At 51.6% G+C, this 18,505-nt stretch overlaps 1 protein-coding gene across 1 annotated transcript in view; it reads right to left on the reverse strand.

Annotated features, from left to right (window-relative positions):
• Positions 1-18,505, reverse strand: part of LOC135245922 (SLIT-ROBO Rho GTPase-activating protein 1-like) — a 64,864-nt gene that overhangs the window by 16,402 nt on the left and 29,957 nt on the right. Inside the window, 11 exon segments of the mRNA XM_064319312.1 lie at positions 739-799; positions 1,658-1,691; positions 2,290-2,317; positions 3,263-3,347; positions 3,455-3,652; positions 6,281-6,382; positions 6,795-7,016; positions 8,248-8,376; positions 9,803-9,985; positions 13,086-13,148; positions 18,118-18,280. Of these exon segments, the coding sequence (XP_064175382.1) occupies positions 739-799; positions 1,658-1,691; positions 2,290-2,317; positions 3,263-3,347; positions 3,455-3,652; positions 6,281-6,382; positions 6,795-7,016; positions 8,248-8,376; positions 9,803-9,985; positions 13,086-13,148; positions 18,118-18,280 (1,268 nt within the window).

Genomic DNA, 18,505 nt, shown 5'->3' on the forward strand with positions numbered 1-18,505 from the left:
AGTCAGAGTTCAAGCCTGAGCTAAATTAGTCTGAATTAGTCTAAATTAGCCTCCCGGTGCCCTCCGTGAGATGGTTTTACTGCTTTGTCAGGGGAAGCCGGCTCAACCGACACCTTCAGCAGTCAGACTGCAGATGATCTCTCTTCTGTCAGGGTCTCATCGATTCGGTCCGGCGAAGAGTGCCTCGCGTCCTCTCCTACCGTCTCTGGGTCCTTGAATTTGGAGCTCAGTAGTGTTTAATGGGCACCGGGGGGGGGGGGGGGGGTGGATCAGTGAGACGGTCGGGAAACACCGGAACAACGCTCAGGTGCAGCTGGGTGGAGGGTGGCGACCACCAAGCTGGCCCCTGCTGAGAGGCAGGTGGCTTTTCGGTCTGCATTTATCCTGAAAGCCCAGGAAGGGGGAGGGGGGTTTAGCTTCTATCCCCTTCCTCAAACAAGGGCCCCCCCCCCGTCCCTCGGAACAGTTTGTTTATAACTTCCAGAATTTCAGGAACTGCCTAGAGCTACTTTAACTCACAGAAGACAATGTGTGTGAGTGTGTGTGTGTGTGTGTGTGTGTGTGTGTGTGTGTGAGAGTGTGTGTGTGTGCGTGTGTGTGTGCGCGCGTGTGTGTGTGTGTGTGTGTGTGTGCGCGCGCGCGTGCATGTGTGTGTTTTCTTGGTGGTCGGTCTGTATTGTTTTTTATTCCAGTGGTCAGAGGCCGGCTCGGGGTGCTGAGGGCGAGAGGATGACTCACCGTACAGATTGATGAATCGGATGCAGCTCTCCACCACGCGGGGGATGGCCTGTGCGGAGTCCTTAAAAGGAGACGAGGCAGAAGGGTCATGAGTGACTGTGTCCTTTCGCCCCTCCGGTTAACGTGACATCACTTCGGCACGCGCAATGACGTTCGGGGCAGGGCTTGTGGGAGAGTCACTGATCCGGCAAGGCGAAGGCTTACAGCAGAACCCGCGAAATTAGAGACGCATATTTCCGCTGATGTAACCCAACGGTGTCTCTCTTAATCCTTTTAACAGTGTGTGAGCCAGCCTGTCAGCACACAAATACTTGTAGGCTGATGCGTTTCAGGCGCATACGTAAGCACGGACCTGTTAGCGGGCGCTAAGTGTGGCTCAGCGTGAGGCCCAGAGTGGCCGGTGTGCATAAGTGATGCTCTATCAGCAGGAGGGAGGGAGGGCGGCGGCTCCAGGCTCAGGAGGGGAGCAGTCTGTCAGCGTTAAACGCTTCCCCCCTTCAGCCTGAGGCTCCGCTGCTGTACCTCCTGCTCCCTCAGCGACGGGTCCTTTCACTGAACACAGCTGAGGCACCACGTACAGCCCAAGGACAAATCAGCCCCAGCTGTGTGATTTCTGGGTATCAACCACAGCAATGCTGCGAAGGATTACTGGGAATCGGCCAAACCAATGCTGCGCAGGATTACTGATATCACCCAATAAGATTTGTACAAACAGGACTAATCTGGCTAATCTACCCAATCTGAGTCTTTGGCTGTAAACCTTCCTGGTTCAGTTACACAGGTAAGCGATGGCAGGGAATAGCTGTGAGGTCAGAATTGGAGCAGGCGCTAGGAAATAGAAACTGCAGGCAAGGGACAGGAAGTGCAGGCAAGAGACAGGAAGTGTAGTCCTGATCCAGCAGTGCTTTCTCTACTGTACCTGGTGCCGGATGTGCGAGTTCCGTCGTCCACGGCTACAAGTGATGGAGAGAGAGAGAGAGAAAACAAAAGGGAAAATAAAGACGTGAATCCAAAGTCACACACTCCCTGTCTCCAAAAAGCTACCTAGCCCCAAAGTCCATAGGATTGGAGCAATCCCCTACCCACTGTGAATATAACGCTGTCTTCAAGCAGGGGGATGTAGGGGATGAAGGGGGGCACAGGGGAGGAGCCCCTCCCTTATCCGCTCGCGTCTGTTCGTTCTGTGAATCCTGAACACAGTCTGTCACTGCTGGCTGCTTTCTGCTTTTGGCCAGTACCAGTGGGGGAGATGTTCATGCTGGCGCTTTTCCTTTCAGTGAGTTCCTGTCAGCTGCACACCGCAGGGGATGTGTACACCCCCCCTTCAGTTCCTCCCCAGCCCCCCCACCCTCCCCCTTGGCTGTCAGTTATATTGCATTTATATCCTGGTTTTTTTTTGTACTGATATCCAGTGGCCGGTGTTGGTGGGTAGTACAGTGGGGTCTTACACACCGGTGGACAGAGCGGACTGACTATGACCTTCGGTATCTGACGCTGTGCAGTACTTGTGAGGACTGGTGGATAGGAATGAAAGGAGTAGACTCCTCTTACCTGGTGGTCATGTACTCGGGGCGGTGACCTGTGGAGACAGGAGAGAGGAGGAGGAGGGTGAGAGAGGGAGCGGAAGAGCGGGTCCACACTCTGGGAGTCCTGCGGCATCGTGTGCACACGCTCAGTAAAGCATGTGACCAGCCATCTGCCTAGGTCCTACACACACATACACAAACACACACATACATGCACAAGCACCAAGCGGCCACACATACACATACACATACACACATGCACATGTACATACACACAAATGCACACACGCAAGCACGCACGCACACACACACCCACATTCACATTTTCTTTCTCACGCACAATCACTGCAGCTAGCAGATTACCAAAACGCTACAAAGACACAAAGACACCAAACTGCCGGCCATCTGCTGGGAGCAGGAACAAGCCGCCACTTGTCAGGGTGAAAGGAAGGTGTGCCAGGCTTCGCACATTGTCCCTCCCCTCTGTGTTTGCCGTTCGGTCGGAAGCACAAAGGTTGCCGGTGAAAAGCCTGGGTAATTAAACCGCCGCTTGTCTTCTCACTCTACCCAGCTGACAGGTTTACGGGGACCACCCAGCAGGCACTCGCTATCGTCACCGCCCGCTGCAGAGGTGGGCTGTGTTTATACTGCAAGCGAAGCCGCCGCCCCCGACACCTTAGATAGCACAGGCCCACCAGATGCGCAGCTCTGCGTTCTGCAAGCATCGAAAGTTCCCTCTCCCGACTGTCGAAGCTGAAAGTCGGCAGTGATAAATTTACGCAAAATTAATTAAGGGGAGCAGCAACCAATTATGACAATGTGGCACTGATTCTCTTGTACTGTACAGTGACGGGACCTCCTGTTACCAACTTGGACCTCCTGTAGTTAAGAAGCAGAGAGGTCAGAAGGAACGCAGGAGCAGATTATCCAGAGAGTCTATAGACTCTGTGGTGACACACACACAGGAGGTGGGGAGGGGGAGGGGGTGGCATCATTACCATCTCCCAGTGTCCTCTTCAGCAGGTCATGCTTGGCCTGCAGCTTGGAGATGAGATTGCTGCCCTCCAGGTACTCCCGGAATTTCTGCAGGGAAACGGGAGCAATTAGGTTCTCTGATTAGACGGCATCGAGGATGTTTTCCAGGAGCTCGGCCGCACTGCACAGGAAGTGCCTGCGGGGGGGGCTCTCACCATGAAGTAGAACTGCTCGGTCTCCTGCTGGTTGGCGCGGCGCTTGGCGATGCTGGGCTTGCTGAGGTAGGTCTCGGACACGGTGGACTTGACCGACTCGGTGGAGCGGCTGTGGTGGAAGCACTCGGACACGTCGTAGTCCTCGATGGTCACCATGTCCTGGAGGGTGGTCAGCGTGGCCTCAGAGGTCTTCTTCACCTGGGGGGGGCGGGGAGAGGGGCGGTTACGCACGCCCACGGGGCCTACAGGCGGGCTGGCAAAACTTCAGATGCCACGGTGGATTAATGGTACCCGTCTGCCAATAAACTGACTTCGGTGTTTAAAAAATGTTCCCCTCCGCTATCTCCTGTCCTATCACGAGAACATCTGCAACCTCTATACCCTCGCTGTCTTGCATTTTAATTTAAACCATAACAAATTAGGCTGCCCTGTCAGACTCAGGAGAGAGGGAGGGAGGGAGGGAGAGAGAGAGGGAGGGAAGGACGGTGCTCTGCGGATGGGGCTGTTTCAGGAGTTTCTCCATCTTCTCAGACTGTATTGGGAGGATGGACGTGCTCAAACTGCTACTCCAGAACAGTGCTGAATTATCCCTGCACATTAACAGCAGGCCCGTACAGGGACGGCTGAATCGGCGTTAAGCCAAGCCGGAGAGGGCACGGAATGCCGCCCGCGTGGCACACGGGAGAGGAGAGGGCGGGGTCGCGCGTGTCCGGTCGCAGACGACCGTGCTGTTGACCAGCTGGAGACGGCAGGGGGGTCAGCTCCGGGAGCGGGGGTGCGAGAGAGAGAGAGGCAGAAACGCCCGCGTGCGCGTGCCACCCCATGTTGGCAGGGCGATGGCACACTGGCACAAAAACCCCCGGGGTCACCAAAAAAATAAATAACTCATCGTCTACCGGAGACGGTATTTACGCTTTGAAAGACGGGTTATATAAAATTCATGATTAAAGAACAGGGGAGGCCTGCAGGGCAAGCGTAACCTAACCTCAGTCATTCAGGAGAACCGCACAGCGCCCTAATGATCACACCGAATGACCTGAAGGGTAATGTACACCAGCGCTAATGGCTCACCCTGCATTGCACCGCACACATCAAAAGGGCAAGTACATGTGACTCATCTGAGCAGAGCCTCCCTTCTGCACAGTGTTACAGCACAAACTCAGTCAACTCGTAACCTCCCGTGAGTCGCTCCACACTAGACTAACCACCACCACGCTGTATTTCATTCTTTCATAAAAAAAATAAATAAAAAATAAATAACCCCCCCCCCCCCTTTTCATGACACTTGTTACATGTTGCCCCATCCCAGCACTTTTTGGCAATTTGTATTTGTCCTAATACTGTAGCTTATTCTTCTGCCTAGTTGGCTTTGCAGAGGTTAGGTCAGAATAGTGTTCACTGTGTGAACTGTGTTCTTGGCTAGAAATAGCTGTACAAAATAAGTATTGTACCTTACTGAACCTGTGTTTAGCAGTTGTCTATGACCATGAAATGCACTTTTTGTACGTCGCTTTGGATAAAAGCGTCTGCCAAGTAAATGTAATGTAAAAATGGCCACTGTTAATTCAATTCTAACAGATTACACAGGAGTCCAGTTGGGACCAAATGCGCACCGAGTTGATTTAACACTGAACATTTTAACTGTGTTCTGGTGTGTTAAACGGTAATGCGTGGAAATCCTTTTGGTTGATTAATGCAGGGAAATACCATTAAATAACAGCGCCTGAGAAATAAGATGAGACTGATGAAAGTGTGTGTGTGCGTGTGTGTGTGAGAGAGAGAGAGAGGATGGAGGAATACTGGGCAATCAACCTCCTTTTTCTAAACACACAAAAACTAAACTGCAGGGTTTGAAGGAGTAGTCTGAATTAAAGAATATAAACAGTAGTTATCCTGGGCCACAGCTAAAAACACTTTGCAACCTCTGTGTTTTTTGAGTTCACATCCTTGTGGTGACGTGCTGTTTCTCTGGTGAAAGTATATGGCATAACAATCCAGTAGTTACAGGGCAACAGAAAAACATCATATTCTGCCTGACTATTCCCCTGAGATGGGTTAAGAAAAGTATCTAAATTCGAAATGCGATTCAACATCTGTGGAAAACCCATTCAACCATTACTGTACTGCTGTTCATGTTACCATGGACACACCCTAGGGACCGTACCATTTTCTGCTATGAGAGGGGGGTTTGAAGGGGGATAATCACAAGGCTTTTAGTTGGTGTCAGAAAGTCAATGGGGACTATGATTGAGTCTTACCTCAGACTGGAAGCAGCCAGGACAGAAAGAAAACACTGACCTCACAGGTGTGTTACAGCTGCAAACAGCTACCCTTCCCCACCCCCTTCAAATCCTAACATCCTCTTTCCTGGAAGAAGGAGACCCATAACCCACATTATGGGGTACCACCCCCAGCCCTCACTCCCAGGGGCGCCCAATGCGAAGGCCTACACCCCTGTCCCACGGCGGGACCGCCCGCTCTCCAGCTCCCCGTGCGGGGGGGGGGGGGGGGGTTGGGGGGCAGAGCAGCCAGCTGTCATCCCGCAGATTGGAGATCTTTATCGGGCTGGAGAAAAAGGGCTCCCGGCAAGAAGCTGTTAAAACGCCATCAATTATTCAGGGAACAACTAGTTACCAGCGTGGGCCGCGGGACTCAATAATGCAGCAGCTTTCTCAGAGGCTCCCCGAAAACGCGATGGCTGGGACTGGCCATACCATGGACAGTGTTGCGTTTCAGTACAGTGAGCTCTGAAAACTCAAAACGTTGCTGGAACACCTGCTTCTACCGAGCATGCAGGACCTCTCCGGTCCTGAGGGGGGCGCTCACCTCTTCGTTCTCTATCTTGAGCGTGGCGAGGCGGGACTGCAGCTGCTGGAACCTCAGCAGGAGCTCCGCCTGCACTGGGGGCTGCGCCGTGATGTGACACACCTGACAGGGGAAGAGCAACAGGTCAGCAAACAGGAAGTTGCAGTCACCTGACAGGAAATTGCGAGTCTGAATCAGGCACTTCTGAACATTTTATTGACAATAAATAAGACATGATATCGCTCAAAACAGAGCCAAGTTCGGAATGAAAGCCCATTAAACCTCAATAAACCTGTGACAGTTTTTTTCCCCCTCTCATTTTGGCTGCACGCACTTATTAAAATGTGGAACCAAACTCGAGCCAAACCAACATCTGACTGTAACACATTAACTATTCAACAGTGTTCACTGCGCACACTGTGTTGCCTCAAGAGTCCGTACACACAGAATGAACACATTTATGTCACCACTGCAATAGGCAATTATAAGAAATAAGAAATTTGTCCTGTTAGTCACTGTCCTGTGTTTGACTGACCTCGTCCCCCATGTGGGACTGGAATTCGAATTTGGCGGGCGGGCAGAAGGCGGTGGGGAACATCTCCATGAACCTCTGGCGGTCGCTGCGGGGGTCCAGGCTGTCCACGGCGTTCTCCATGATGTCCAGGCCCTCGTGCCGCGAGGTCTCCAGGTTGTACTCGGCCGAGAGGTAGGTCCGCAGGGCCCGGTTCAGGCTGGCGTGGTAACCCAGGTCACAGCACTGCCCGGCAAAACAAACAACAAAGGCCTACTGCTGAACACAAATACACCTGTGTACCTGTGGATCTGGCTCCAAATGTACAGTGAGTGGCCCCATACGGAGTTGTCTTTCTAATCGGTTACCAAAGAATCTAAAAAACCCAACAGTCCCAGTTACAAAGCTCAGTTCACAGTGTATGGAGCAGACAGGCAAAACAACAATAACCATGGAAACAGACATAAAACCCACACACTTCGCAGGTTTCCGGAACAGAAGGAGCGGTTTGGTTGTAAACACACGGTCTGCCATTAAAGCCTGGCCATTTCTGTTTCAGTGTTAAGGGAGTGCAGATTCCACCAGACGAACGATGCCCTGACAGACCTAATGCGCATGCTTGGAGGTGGCACAGCACATTTATTTTTGAGGTGAAAGTAATATTCCAGGTAGGGCCCCCGTTTCATAAATAACTGATATTCAGGGCAGGTTGCGTAAGCGCTGCAGTAATAAAGCTCTTTGGTGAGAGCTTGGTGAGAGCTCGGTGCGTTCAGGGCCCAGGGGTGAACCACTCGCATGAGATATGAACAGTTCATAAAGTGGGTTTCTGGGGCAGGGTCTTATTTCTACACTTAAGCTAAAAATACTTCAGCAACACATGAAATAATGGAACATGCGTCTGTATGAAAGTTAAGACTAAAACTCAAGACATTTCACTGACCAACCAGCTTTTCAAAACTAATTTGTAATGTAAACTCCTGAAATTCTACCACATTCTGCGTCACAGCCACAGCAACCCTGTGTGTTCCGGGGCTATGCGCTGCCTGCTGGTGTCAGGGTGAGAACCTCTCGCTCTGAGGTGGGATGATTGACAGGTGTGATGACTCTCCTGTGCAGCCCAGGCATTCTGAGCCAAGAGCAGGCCGAACAGCACCCCACCAGCTGCCACCAGGGCACAGTCCCAAAACAGGACCGGAAGGGCAAAGCACAGCTCACATCAGACATTTGGTCACGTGACAGACAGGAGCCTCTACAAACTCAAGCGGAGAAACAGTCCTCTAACACACACACGCACGCACGCGCACACACCTAAGGACTCATGGATAGAGCTGTCTCTGCCCAGCCCTGGTCCGGCTCTCTGCAAAGCTCAGATGTTAATTTACAGATAAATAAATTAAGGAGGGGGGGCCCTTGAGCTTGAGGTAACTCTAACCGAAAAATAAATCAGTTCACACATTTTTCCCCCTTAGGTACTTACATCAATTAAGTCAGACAAGTCGTGAATGTAATACTTGAAAACGGAGGAATTTGTAGCTTCCAGGGTGAGGAGGTATTCATTGCGGGCTTTGATCGACTTCAGCTTGTTCTCCGAGTACTTGGCCTGCCGCTGAGGTGGGAAAGAGAGAGAGAGCATACGTTTTGAAATTCAAGCAAAAAAAAAAAAAAAAAAAAAAAAAAAAAAAACATTGTCAACCAAGGCTACTTTTCTGCCTAAAAACAGCACGCCATTTTGTGGCTCAATGACTGACCAACTCATTTCTCCAAAAAATGACACGGCAGAGCACAGACCAGTTTTGCTAACGCGTGTGGAGACAAACACAAAGGGAAATAAACTCCCACACCACACACTTATAACGTTTTTCCACGATACTCCACAGCCACACTTTACTCACTTCCTCTGTGCCAGACATAGCACGCTCACCAGACGCTGCAGACTCACCCTGCAGACGCTCTGCGCCATATTCATAATACTGAAACTCTCCCTACAGCTGAAGCCAAGACTTTCCAATTTTAGAAGACATGCACCTTCTGAAAACTCATTAGGGGAGGAAGGGTGGTTAACGAAGTACAATACTGTTGTGATGGACATTCTCTACTGCAATAGAGCATCACAAGCCCTTAGTCACCAGTCAGAAACTGACGATAAAAATATAGTTCAAAAGCAGGGAGGATAAAAGTAAGACAGGAGTATCTGGTGATCTGGTGGGTCTAAAGACTCGGTGAGGACCTGACTGGTACAGTACAGTACAATACAGTCACCCGTGGACAGCGACTCACACAATGAATTCCACATTTTTTTATTGCCCCCCCCCCACCCCCTCCCCCAATTGCATTCCAGGAAGTGCTTGTGGAAGAGATGTTGCCTTGGCTTTTAAACCATTGGTCACAGAGTTTAAAAGAAAGCAGGCCCGGTAACAACAAGCACAAAGCCTTTCCGCTTCTCAGGGCAAAAGCAAACAGGCTGCCTTTAAAACTTTACAGCAGTTTCCAGCTGCTTCACGAGCCAGGTTGCGCTGAATGGCACAGAAGTGTGCTGCACCATTCTATTGTACAGTACTGTGGGATAACACAAACACATGGACACTGACACAAATGCAGGTGTAGGCAATCAGGCAGTGTGGCTGGGAGGATTATGCGAAATCCACAGACAAGGCCTTACATTGAGGTGGAGGTGATAAGAGACTGAAACAAGCAAGTGCTCAACCTTTTAGTGCTATCTTAAAGACAAATGTACGATGTTCAAAAGCCATTTTTGGTGCCACAGCCAGAGCTATTTTGGGCCATAACAGGGCTTTTAAAAGGGGGAACTACAGTGTAATTGAGTTAAGGTAGCACACCATATTTGGTAGTAAGTGAGATCATCTTTGTCAGTTAGCATGAATGACTGATGTATTTTTCTAGCTGTAAATTACTTTTTTTTTCATTTTTGTGCAATTTTTCTGACTTTTAAAGGGGAGTTCCGACGCCTTTTCAGGATGAGAATATATTCAAGGATGCTCAGTTACCATGGGAACCCCCAAAACGGGCCGTACCTTCTCCTTCATCTTCTCGATCTTCTTGACGGAGCTGCGCCTCTGGTTCTTGTCCTCCGCGCGGATGTGGAAGGCGGGGTCGGCCGAGCGGCCGATCTGCTTCTCCTCCTGCTTCTCCGCCTCCTTCAGCTTGCACTCCGCACTCAGGCTCTCCGTGTGGTACATGTGGTAGGTCTTCATCACCTGGACGCACAGGGGTCAAAGGTCGGGAGCTTGTAGGGCTACCATAGCTTTATTCCCTCCCTCTCTTCCATTCCCTTAAGTGAAAACCACTTTAGTGACTTCTAACTACAAAGTAAACTCCACACACCACAGAAAAGAATGAATCCTTTAAAGTGTGAGATCACAAATATGTGATTAGAATGATCTTATGGAGTTCTAGAACACGGACTAAGAATTTAGGAAAAAAAACATTCAAAAGCCTGCTGTTCAAAGAGTTAGGATTATTTTTCTGTTTATACAAGCTGCTTTAAAAACGCACGATGCACTGTGGTGGCACTTAGCACTTGAAACACTATCTTTAAAGGATGCTAAACAGTTGGTGGGGATTACCATCACACAGAGATGATGATAATACCACACATGGTATCTGACATGCCAAAAATACAGTCTCTAATGGGGAGCAGAGAGACTTCAAACGAGCAGCAAAAAAAAGGAAGAAGAAGAAAAAATCCCATCATCCCTCAGTGACCACAGGCCCGGAGGAACCACCGTCTGGCTGGCAGGTGTTGACAGACCGACTTACTGACAGACTTAACTGCTCACGCACCCCGTTCCTTGCCTTTGAAGTCAAGAGCAGCGATAAGCAAGCCCCAACTCAGCTTCTCAGGTCGGATGCACAAAAGAGCAATTTCTCGTCAAAAAAAAAAAAATCGACAAAAATATATTACTTTCCGGAAGAAGCCGCTGATAAAAAAAAATTAAAAAAAAGGTTCCGCTTGTCATCTCTTTGAGTCACCACCATCTGAGGGGACCCCTATTATTCACTTTCAAATGACTTCCACAAACGTTCACCGCTGGGTCGGCAGCTTATAGCAGGTAGCGGAAGCGCACGGTGATTTGGGGACAGCAGACTGAGACTGGAGTCAACCGAGCGGCGGTTCTGACGCACACCGCCCGAGCACTTGGGTGGTTACACAAAAAAACAAAGAAAACCTGAAGGACAAAAGCACTGCGTGAAAACAACCCCTATTCTCCCCTTCCCTTCCACACAGAAGGCTGAGAGACAAGTCTTTTGACGAGGAGTCTTCCCCCTTCCCCCCCCCCCAATGGAGCTCCTTTGCCTGCTCTTCGTGTGAAGCCAGGGAGGTGGAAACGCAATAATGGCTTCACACCTGCTTCTGTTCTCCCTCACATTTTAGCCCTGGGGGAGAGAGGCAGAATTCCTCAAGTCCGCGAAAAGTGCGTGGGCAAAGCCTGCAGCCTCGCAGGCTGCCAAGCGGCTGAGCCGCCAAAGGCGCTAGCCACGCGCACAGGCCGAGCCCCAGAGCCCCCAGTATGAGTCGGGAGCCCACACGCAACCGTTAGCCGGCTGTGACTCTCGTCTCAGCAGAAGCAAGACACGTCAATAATCAATCCATCTGAGGTAGGGTGGGCGTACTGGGGGGGTGTACTGGCACTGTCAGAGACGGCAGGCCCGGGTACTGCACGCAGAGAAACAGCCTCTCGGCTCTCTGCTGTAGCTGCAACCAGGGAAACGGCGACCGACCGTACCATGAGCTCTGTAATTATGAGAGCGACGGCAGTCGCTCTTACCCCAGTCAAACGCCAGCCAGCGTGCCTCTCGAGCCGTGGGTTTTCCAAAAATACACGCGGCGGCGTGGAAAGCACCGGAGAGGGCGGCGCTCTCTCTGTGGCCCCTTTTTGTTTTCGGGCCGTCGACCGGAACCGCGTAATTGCGACCGTAGCTGGGCTGGCCGGCCCCGGCGGGGCCCTCACCGGCCTGCAGCCGCGCGGCGGTGTTTACTCTCCACAGAGGCACAGAATTAGCACCACGCCGAGGCCTGTCATTACAGCAGCTCAGAGAGCCCAAGTGGAAAAAAACCAGCGGCTTTCTGATGCAACACAGGCTTGAGTTTTCCTCTGTGAGGGGTGTGGGGTTGGGGGGGGGGGGGGGTGCTGGGAGCCCAACACTGTTCTAAACGGTCCAATTAAGCTGGTCTCCGATGAGGCAGCCACAAGAGACCCTCAATGTTCGAAAAACGTTGTCGACTCTCCGTTAGTGTCCACGGGGAAAATCAGGTAGAGTGGACAAAACCACATTACTACTGTGGATTTACAGGGGGGAGTAAAACCTGCTGGTGGCTTCGGTTCTGTGCCTGAATCACCCAGCCGCACTATCGGGGGTATTCAGCGCACTGCCGTCGTTGCGGTTGAGAAAAAGAAGGCGGCAGGGCGGGCCTCCAAACCAAGTGAGGGGTCAGGAGGAGGAACGGAATCGCGGAATAAATCGTGCGGCGTAAATCAGGGGGTTTATGGGAACGGAAGCCTCGGATTCCGAGCGTGAAATCTCTCAGCCGATACCTGGGCGTACATTTGCATGCGATCAGGGCCGCCTCTGACGTACAGGGGTAGTGTGAATCTCCCCCCGGCCGTGCTCCGAACCCGACAGCGGCCGTTAAAGGATGGGGAATTAACTATTGATTGGTAGTGTTAGGCAGACGGCCCTGACCGAGGTCATAGATCACACCAAGCGCCTATGGAGGAGGAGGGGGTGATTTACAGGGGGGGGTCTGTTTTGGGTGCGATCCAAAGCTCCATTATTAATGCACGTGGTGCGGGCCGGCAGCCTCTCTCACTGCCTCCTCCGCTACGCAGTGTAGTGTTCCTCACACTTATTAGGCTTTTATTTATTCACAAGCTGCAGGGCTTTTAAGTCGGTGGTTCTGACGGCCACGCAGCAAAAGAAGCAAAAGATAAAAGTTTCATAAAGAGGCTGAAAAGTTTTGCTGTTTGTGGAAACGGCCGCTCCTCTCCCTCGCCCCGCTGTGCAGTCTGACACTGTGATATCGCCTGGACCCTCTACCAACTGTGTCAGCAGCTCAGCACAAAGCAAAGGTGAAAGTGATGTGGACATTCTCATATTGTTCACCGTGGGGCACAACCAACAGGACGCCATCAACTACAGTAGCATCATCAGTTACAGTGCATTAGCATAACCAGCTACAGCACAACAGCATCAACTACAGAAAAGTAATATCACTAACTACAACATAATAGCTTCATCTGCCACAGTATCCCAATCATCTACCCATAGAGCAAACTGAGAAAAGTCAGCACTTACAGTGTAGAGCTCATTGAGGACCTTCATCAAGTCTTCCTGGAGCTGAAAGGTGATCTCTTTGCTCTGAAAGTATAAAAAAAGAAATAATGAAAAAGATTTACATAAGCAGATGCAGAAACCGCAAAACACTGTCCTTGCCACATTCAGCATAACCCACACACAGATAGCCATTCAGCACCACTAACGAGCGTAGGAACAAAGTCAGAGCGGTCCTAACGGTCCTAATGGTCCAGCTGGAACTGCGGGGGACATACGGTCCTGAGTTAATGGCGGGATGGCGGGAACGCGCTTGTGTAAGTCGAGGCCGGGAGATGGTAATATCCGTCGCGGATAATCACGTCTCCATTCACTGGCTGGAGGGGTGCGCGCCCGTCAGGATGGCGGCTGAGCGCGTCTGTTGAAGCCTACGCCCACGCCCACGCCCACGCCTGCTCGCTGTCAGTACCGGCTGTGTGGGGGGGGGGGGGGTCAGCCACACACGACACGCTGTCTCTCTAACCCAATTATTCCAGCACTAATCCCATTCTACAGGCATTTCTCAGCACCGTGAGAGGAGCCTGAGAATCAACCATGACCTCTGACCCAAACTGATCATGGTCAATATATCATAGCCAACAAACTAACACTCACGCAGACACACGCGCATATCTACACACACACACACACACACACACACACAATCACACACACACACACACGATCACACACACACACACACACGATCACACACACACACACACATACACCATTCCCTGTGGCGAGGCAGGTGAACTGGCCTCCCCTCCGTTTCCAGGGAAACAGTACGCTCTCTCTTCACGGTGCTGCTGAGTCTCTGGGAAGTGTCTGGGTTCAGCAGTGTGGTTCTGCTGGGTGGGGAAGCTTCTGGGGTGTATAACTGGGCACTAACCCAATGCCACCCAGGCCCAGGGCCCCGGCAACGGGTCCTGACCCAAAACAGAGAGGATTAATGTCATTGCGGCCAGGACTCTTTTTGGAGGAGTCAGTATTTGGGTTGTACCCCTCAGGGGTTTAAACCCAAATGCACTCCTGCCCAAACTGGGCCGTTTTACTTACCTATTTAGAGCAAACTGACAAATGGTCTTAGTCTGTATAAATAGCGCTAAGCAGCATAATCCAATTTAGGGTGTGCTTTCCGCACACATGGGGCATTCGGCGGGTGGGGTGTGAGGGTGGGGGTGGGGGGGCAGGTCAGACAGCCTGTTTTGGTAACTCTCACTCTGGTGCCTGTCAAAACACTTTTACCCTTACACATCATGCAACTGGACACTATTGGAGCTGATAAGGAACCCTGCAGTCCCTTGGTCTAGAGAGGGGAGAACATTACATGAAGTGAATTAGTGAACTGCACTTTTGTGCAGTCCCCATTAAAAAAAGACCACGCCTCCTTCGCTTGCATAATTTGCGATCCCCAACTGACAACCAGCTCATCCTATCAGAACACATTAGCGTCTGGCTCGGTTAATAAGTGCGCGGGAATGGTGATTAGCCACATAATGAAAATGCGATGCCTGGTTATTGAAACTGTCACTTGCGATGAGGTGTAGCGCTGTCTGAGCACACGGCATTGTCCTCTGGAGGAGATCGAACTTCGCTGCAGTTCTCCCACCAGGATCAATTACGCAGCTGCAAAACACTTAAAAAGGAATTTCCACCAACGGCAGTACGAAATATTAAACATCAGGCGAGCCCGAAACAATTTGCGGAGCGCTCAGTCTTCGGACTTTCCGGGACCGGGAAACAATAAAAGCTGATTACAGCCCGTTTGCTGATATTAACTCTGGTAAAAGGACTCCCCCCCCCCTCATCTGGAGAAACAAATCACTCCACAGCCGAGAACGACCACAAGATGCACATTAACGAACAGTATGAAGAAGCTCACTAATAAAAGCGGCACACATATCAGTGCGCCTGTGAAGGGATTTGCACTGCAACAATTAGCCGCTTCTTGACTCTTGAAAGTGTCATTTGGTCAGTCATATAGCTTTATTAAGATCCTCCATATGTATTCAGTGGGACACCAATCTACTTTTCAAAAGAACTTAACAACAGTTGCCACCTCACATTGACTTCATTTCCTAACCCTGTGTCAGATAAAAAATGCATTTCCCATAATGCACTGAGGAGAGAGCAGAAACAGGCCGTCCACTGGGAGTACGCACTGGTGTTGCGCACAGGAGAAGGAGCTGCTGTCGTTTGTCAGTTCGGGCAGCTGACAGCGAGCTTCATCGCACGGAACTGGAGAAGTTCCAGAGCCCAATTAAAAAGCCGTCCTTCCACCGGGAATGCAGGGCCGTTCTACAGCTGGCCTGCGGGGGAGCGGGGGGTCATGTGACCGCGGCAGACTGACAAATCGGAGACGGCTGCCCGCCGCCCGGTCTCCCCGGCGACCGCGACCGGGGCACCAGCTGACTGAGACACGCGGTCTCAGAGACCGGAATAAACTACCAGAGCACAGAGGCTTCGGGCGACAAACTGCCACCGTTCCTGTGACCCTCGAGACCGGCCCCAGCCATCAGCGTGTAAATTTACAGGCCCTTCTTTTCGTTTAGCAGAACGCTGAGCGCCGCCGTGAATAACCGTGATTCATTAGCCAGTTATCCGCGCGGGTTAGGCGCTACACCGTTTTCCCCTGTCGGCCGCGCGCCGTAAAAAAGCCAAACAGGCCCAGGGGACCGTTGCTTTTAACGAGGATTACTTCATTCGGCTCGCAGCGGGGGGGAGGGGGGGGTGTTTATGTAATCGCCACGCTGCGCTGCCTGCACACCGTATTCCCAGAAGGCCGTGAGAGAGCGAGAGAGTCACCTGACTGAGGTCTCTACGGCGTGATATACGGTGACTTACAGTAAACCATGTGACCCGGGTAACGCACGCGAGGATGTGGGGCCGGTAAATACACAGCCTGTATAAAGTGCGCCAATCAAGAAAACTGGGGCCGAGACATTTAAGCTTCACTAAATCAAGCGACAGCACATGAAATCAGCCGGAACCAGCACAGAGCCACACGTTTAAGGCAGAAGAGGCAAATGACATAACTGACCGTTCCCTCCACCTCACAGGTGAAAATGACCTGCAGTGACCCTGCAGCGGGTCATGTGCTGACCTAACGCTGGATCAAAGAGGCTGAGAAGCACTGATTATATATATGGTGCTGCTCCTTTCAAACACACACACACACGCACACACACGCACGCACACACACGCGCACAAACGCACACACAGCAGTGTTGGCGTGCGGTAGAACTGAAATAAGCTGTGTTTACGGTCACATTTTTTCCAGTTCGGCGGCGCATGGAGACGTGGAGACGCGGCTCGCGGTGGGGAGTCGCTCCGCTGTGACCTCGGCCGAGCTCGAGAGCGCCCCGCCTCCTCCCCGAATCCGTGGCGGCCTACGCCCGGGTCCTGACCACACCCGCTGGCCCCATTTGACCCCAGCAGTGCCTGTGCTTGGCCCTCACGCTATTTAAGGCTGTTACAGGCAAACCCTCACACTGTTACACTCAGTACTGTTACAGGCAAACCCTCACACTGTTACACTCAGTACTGTGACAGGCAAAGTCCCACCACCACACTATTTTGTGCTTACCAGGCACGGAAATCACGAGACAACTCAACCGACAGCCTGTCATTTCCCTCCTGGTTCTCATTCAATCCTATTTGTGGAGCATACCGAGGGCTGTGTGGTATGAGCTGCATTAAAGGCTGGGAGAGTGGAGTTAATACCCCAGCACTCAAACCTGAAGAGCCCCACACTAACAGCACCGTCGGGCTGTGGGGGGTGGGGGCGTGTGTACCCCCGGCCCACATGTGGCCTGTTATTAAAGCCCGCAGCTACGGAACGGAACATCAGAGAGGAGCTGGGTGGCTGTGCACTTCCCCTTCCTGCCCCCCAGCGCGCCCCTTATGACCGGATGAGAGAGACTGCCGCCATCACGGGACCCCTCTGTTATTTCCCCCAACATCAATACCATGTCAGCTGGGCTTGATCTCACAGCCGAACAGCGAGAGGACCCGCCGGCAAAAAAACCCCCTGCGAGCGCCTCATTTAACAGACCACAAAGCATTCCCCCAGAACTGGATCCACCTCCAGTCTGTAATTTTGTGTTGCGGTTGGGAGGGGGTGAGGGGGGGAGGGGGGGCACATGTGTGCCTGGTGCATCAGGGCCATAATCTTTTTTGGGAGTAGTCCCCTGAAGGCCTGCCGTGTGGCTCAGTGCTGCTCACCACAGACCCGAGAGTAAAGGAGAGAGAGCACACATCATAACTATTACAGGCTCAGGGAGCCTTCATCCATACAAAACCGGTACTCAGTCACTTCTACTCAAAACCAGTGGTCCTGGCTACGGATAACTGATACTTCATGAGAATTCTACTTCATTTGACCTGTAATTCGCAGTTGTTCCAACAACCTAGCAGTACGTGCTCATTGTGCGTCGCTTAGGATAAAAGCGTTTGTCAAATAAAATGTAATGTAAAGTACCGTCAGCTAGGAAGCGTTATACACCACAGGTGTCTACTCCACCTCTAAGCCTCTTAAAGAGTGTGGCGACTCAATAATAAAACACCGGACGGCCTGCAACCAGGAACACGGATGTGTACCTGGCCTGTATTTGCTGGTACACAGCAGCAGACTTATAATTGCTTCTGGCTGTGTGAGGCCACGGTACGAGATCAGGAAAGCCAGCATTGACTGCTCCCTCCTGTCCTCTCCTGTTGTCTTCGCCCCTGTGAGCTGCGAGTCAGTAAAGGGGGGAGGGCTGATGGATTGACAGAAGGAGGGATGTTCTGGCGAAGGTGTTCAGACGAGATAAAGGGCGGGTTGTCACGGTGAAGAAAGCGGGGGTGTCAGGTGATAGAAGGAGGAGGCGTAGAGGTGAGTGAGGGGGGGGGGGGTGTCAGGGTGACAGGGAGCAGAGGTACAGGGGTAAAGAAAGTGGTGGCCTGAGGGGACGACAGAGAGCGGGGAGAAGGTGGAGGTGTTTTGGGGAGCCATGGGAGGACCGATAGGCCTCACCTTCTTGAGGAGGCGGGTGGAGTCCTCGCTGATCTGCAGGAAGCGCATGATGACGTTGTTCAGGTAGATGTCGCTGAGGGTGGCGTGGTCCTTGCTCTCCCTCCTCACCTGGTTCAGGAGCAGGTACCAGCAGTTAACCGGAGACAGCAGGTTCTGGTCCTTCCTGGAGAGGGAGGGAAAGAGAGAGACAGAGAGTTTTAATAAATACCTTAAATTGTTCCATTTATCCTTTACATCAGTACTAGTGGCTTAACCTCAATTGCAATTGTCAGTATATCTCAGCCATTTTTCCTTCATATGTCACAACAAACAAAATACATACTCATTGCATGACCAGTATAAATTTAAAAAGACCATTGAAAATTAAACTGCCCATCATCGCCAACCT

The sequence above is a fragment of the Anguilla rostrata genome, chromosome 19 (assembly GCF_018555375.3).
Source record: "Anguilla rostrata isolate EN2019 chromosome 19, ASM1855537v3, whole genome shotgun sequence".
Classification (NCBI taxonomy): domain Eukaryota; kingdom Metazoa; phylum Chordata; class Actinopteri; order Anguilliformes; family Anguillidae; genus Anguilla; species Anguilla rostrata.